Raw genomic sequence first — 4,142 nt, forward strand, 5'->3', positions numbered from 1 at the left:
TTCCACAGAGGTGCACTAGTTTACACTCCCACCAACAGTGTAGAAGTGTTCCCTTTTCACCACACCCTCTCCAGCAGCTGTTATTTTTTGAGTTGTTGATAATTGCCATTCTGACTGGAGTTAGGTGGTATCTCAGTGTGGTTTTGATTTGCTTCTCGATCTTTCTATTTGTAAGAGTTCTTAACTGTGAAGGATTTGTAAATCTGTTTCATGGCTAGTTGTCATTTGTCATGGTGAATAAGTTGTAATGTTTTTAATATCAAGACCTTGTTTTGTGTTGAAGTTCATTTTGTTGCTGAATATACCTTATAAAATAGTGGTGAAAGCTGGTCTGGGTGCAGTGGTTTATGCCTGCAATCTCTGTGCTTTGGAGGCTAAAACAAGAGGATTGCTTGAAGTTGTGAGTTTGAGACCAACCTGTGCTACTTAGCGAGACTGTATCTACCAAAAAAAAAAAAAATTAGCTATGTTTGGTGGTATGCGCTTGAGCCCAGGAGTTCCAGGTCATAGTGAGCTGTAATTGAACTACTGCACTCCAGCTTGGGAAACAGAGCAAGACTCTGTCTCTTAAAAAAAACCAAAAAACCCCAAACAAAAGAATAGTGCTGAAAGTGAATATTGAATCAAATACATATGTACAGAGGGTGCCAAAAAATGAATGCACATTTTAAGAAAGAAAAAAACTGTATTGAAACTGTAATGCTCAATGTATACAGATAACAGAAGATGAATACAAGTCACGTTTGACTTCTGCACTTACACTTTGCTTCCGTAATTCAATTAAACTTTGAAAAGTTAATACGTAGATAACATCACTTAAAATGTGTATACATTTTTTGGCACTCCTCGTATTTTAGTGTATCCCTGTTTATTATATTATATTGTAATTGCTTATATTATGAATGACACTTCCTGAAGTCAGTTTATCTGTTGTCTCAATAGAATTTATCTGACAAACAATTTTTATTTCTTACAGGTGAATGGAACTCTGGTGACTCATTCAAACCATTTGGAGGTGGTGAAGCTAATCAAATGTAGGTGAATGTTATTCTCAGTTTTAATTGTTTTCTGAAACCCTTAAAGCAAGGATCAGCAAACATTTTCTATAGTAGGCCAAATAATAAATATTTTAGACTTTGTGAGCCGTATAGTCTACTTCGTGACTCAGTCATTATAACATGAAGGCAGCCATAGACAATATATACATAAATGGGTGTGGCCATGTTTTAATAAAACTTCATTTGCCAAATTCTTCTGTGGGTCTGATTTAGTCCCTTGGCTGGAGTTTGCTGCCACCTACATTGAAGGAAAGTCTGACATGAAAACGCTTAACTTACTAAGAAATGTTTTGTTAACTCCATTTATGTGGTTGATTATAATTCTCTTGTCATTCTTGATAATATTGAATACATAAGTTTGAAAAAAATGCATGAGTCACCCTAGAGGTTGAGAAATCAGATATAATGGCCTAATGAACTGAAGTGGAACTTTAAAATAACCATCTAGTACAATCATTTTCCCTCAGATAAGTAAATGATTATATAATCCAGGGTAGCAATCTTTTCTTGGATAATCTCTAAGGCTAAGAATTTATTATTTCAGCTCTTCATGGGGAAACTGAGGCTTGCAGTGATGGGAGTCTGTAACTATCCCCTTGTTACTTTTGAGTCAAAGATGAATGCATGCTCTTCCAATAAAGTATGGATAGGCCAGGTCCCAGCCAGTTGCAGGGCCTCAGTTCTCTTCTATCTGCACAGGGAGAAGGAAAGGTTCCATGGCCCTGTGAGCTTTGCTTCTAAGTGGTGAAGGGGCAGGATTTCTGAATCTGAATTAGGGAGAAGTCTAGGCTCCATATACTTTCCCCTTTCTGGGCCTGAGTTTCCCCTTGTTATCCTTTAACCTCTTCTGCTTTTCAAAAGATAGTTTATATTTTCTAATTGCTTCATTTATTGAATGGAAAACAGCATGACAAATATATCAGAAGTAAAGAAAGAAAGTCACATGAGAGTCCCACAACCTAAAACATAACTTCCTTTTTCTTTGTTCTGGCCTGGTTTGGGCTTTATGTATTTGCTGCTATATCTCTTAAGGAAAGAAAAAGGATGACTTAAAATAAACTGAATGCAGTGGGAAAAAAAAAAGAATTTATGACCTTTTGCATCAGATTCCTCCTGAGAAAAGTAGACTACAAATAAGAGATAGCTGTTTGTAGCCAAGCAGAATCACTACTGTTTTATTTCATTGTTTCTTTTCGTTGGGTGTATGGACATCTTTAGAATATATTGAATAAGCAAAATTTTCTGAATCGTTTTACCTTTTCATCAGAACACCAGTACTCTAAATGGTCACTTTGATCATAGTTTTTAACTTAATTTTTTGTTTTTTAAAGCACAGTGATCAAAATTAGACTCCATATTTGAATAATTTTGATTACTTATTTAATGAGATTGTGATATATAAATTTTTACATGCTACGTAAATATGACTTATGTGAATAAGTATATGCCTGATGTCTATTGTAGAGTATTAAAGTAACATTATTTCTTTAGTTTTCAATATAAATTTTACCTTAAAAATCTGGGAGGTCGAGGTGAGAGGCTTGCCTGAGCCCAGGGGTTCTAGACTAGCCTGAGCAACTCGGCGAGACCTTGCCTCTACAATAAATCAAAAAATAATCTGGGCATAGTAGCACATGCCAGTAGTTACAGCTACTTGGAAGGCTGAGGCGGAAGGATCACCTGAGTCCAGCAGGTCGAGGCTGTGGTGGCCATGATCATGCCACGCACTCTAACCTGGGCGACAGAATGAGACTCCGACTCAAAAAACAAAATCAAAAACAAAACTTAAATCCTAGGATTATAGCAATAGATTACTTATCCAACAGTGACAATGTAGTTAAAAACTTAAACACAAAATGCTCAGAGTATCCAGAACATATAAATTTGACATACCTAAAACCTGTGTCCTGTACTAGCAATAGAGTTCCTGTATGTCCTACTTTACATTGCATATTCTCGATATAATAAAAGTGATTTCAAATCAGAACAGTTTAGAAACAGCCAAAGAAGGGAAGGGAAGAGCTGAGAAGCTATTGGAGGCAAGCACATGGTCAAGTGGAATACAACAGATGACCTTCTGACAGAGAGCAGTAAGATTGGAAAGCTCTTACAAAGTGTTTATACTTAAAATTCCTTCAGATCATAGCACTTGTGACTATTAAGTGGAACAAAAAAGTTTTTAAAACCCTAAAACACTGTGAAATAATTGATAGTGAGTTCTATGGGAGGGTTAAACTGGGAGACAAGTATAAAGTACATTTAAAAGTTCTATTGACCACTTCCCATCCCTACTATAGAAAAGGCCAATTTTATCTCTATTTACATATATATTTCAATTTTCCTGATCTGTAATGTGTCTGTTCTTTGAAGACTTCTCTTTTTAACCAGTTATAACTCCTGTCCTGTTCCCTCAAATATTAATGAGAAAACAAAATATTTAATGTGTATTTATTTGGATGTTTCCATTAGAGTTGTAATTTTACCTTTTTACAAAAATTATGATTTCACCTGTTTGTCTTACTACATTTTAATTTAACAGGGCACTCTTTTTTCAATTAAGTTCAATTTTTTTTGTCATCACATCCTCCAATTTCTCAAACTAAGACATGAACAAAACATAATTGAAAACCCCCTAAAAAAAAAAAAAGTTCTATTGAAATGTTTGAGAAATAGGTTTTGTCATTTAAAGGTCAACTATCTAGAAAAGTCTTTTATTTGGAACATCTCATTTCTTTTTGATGCTAGAGTAATAATAAATGTTTGTTGTTGAGTCTTTCTGTTTATGATGAATTTTGCTGTCAATATTTTTCTTCCCTGCAATGTGTCTAGTGAATTTCTGTCTACTCCTTCAGTTTTTCTACTAAAATTTACTACTTATTGTTTTTTCCATTTTTGTGGAATAATTTTTGGTCATATTCATTTTATAAAGTTAATTTGAAATTGCATTGTTATATTACAGAATATTCATTAAGCTCTGCCTAATTAGTATCATCTTAAAATTTGAAGATTTAAAAAAAAATTTTTTTTTTTTTGAGTTGGAGTCTCACTCTGTCACCCAGACTGGAGTACAGTGGCCGCTCCCGG

At 34.5% G+C, this 4,142-nt stretch overlaps 1 protein-coding gene across 1 annotated transcript in view; it reads left to right on the top strand.

Moving 5' to 3' along the window:
- The window catches only part of ARHGEF12 (Rho guanine nucleotide exchange factor 12), a 142,595-nt gene that overhangs the window by 92,236 nt on the left and 46,217 nt on the right, over nucleotides 1-4,142 (top strand). The window contains exon 7 of the mRNA XM_008059428.2: nucleotides 977-1,034. Within this exon, the coding sequence (XP_008057619.2) occupies nucleotides 977-1,034 (58 nt within the window). The remainder of the gene's footprint in view (nucleotides 1-976; nucleotides 1,035-4,142) is intronic.

The sequence above is a fragment of the Carlito syrichta genome, unplaced genomic scaffold, assembly GCF_000164805.1.
Source record: "Carlito syrichta isolate Samal-C Ts95f unplaced genomic scaffold, Tarsius_syrichta-2.0.1 Scaffold304031, whole genome shotgun sequence".
NCBI lineage: Eukaryota > Metazoa > Chordata > Mammalia > Primates > Tarsiidae > Carlito > Carlito syrichta.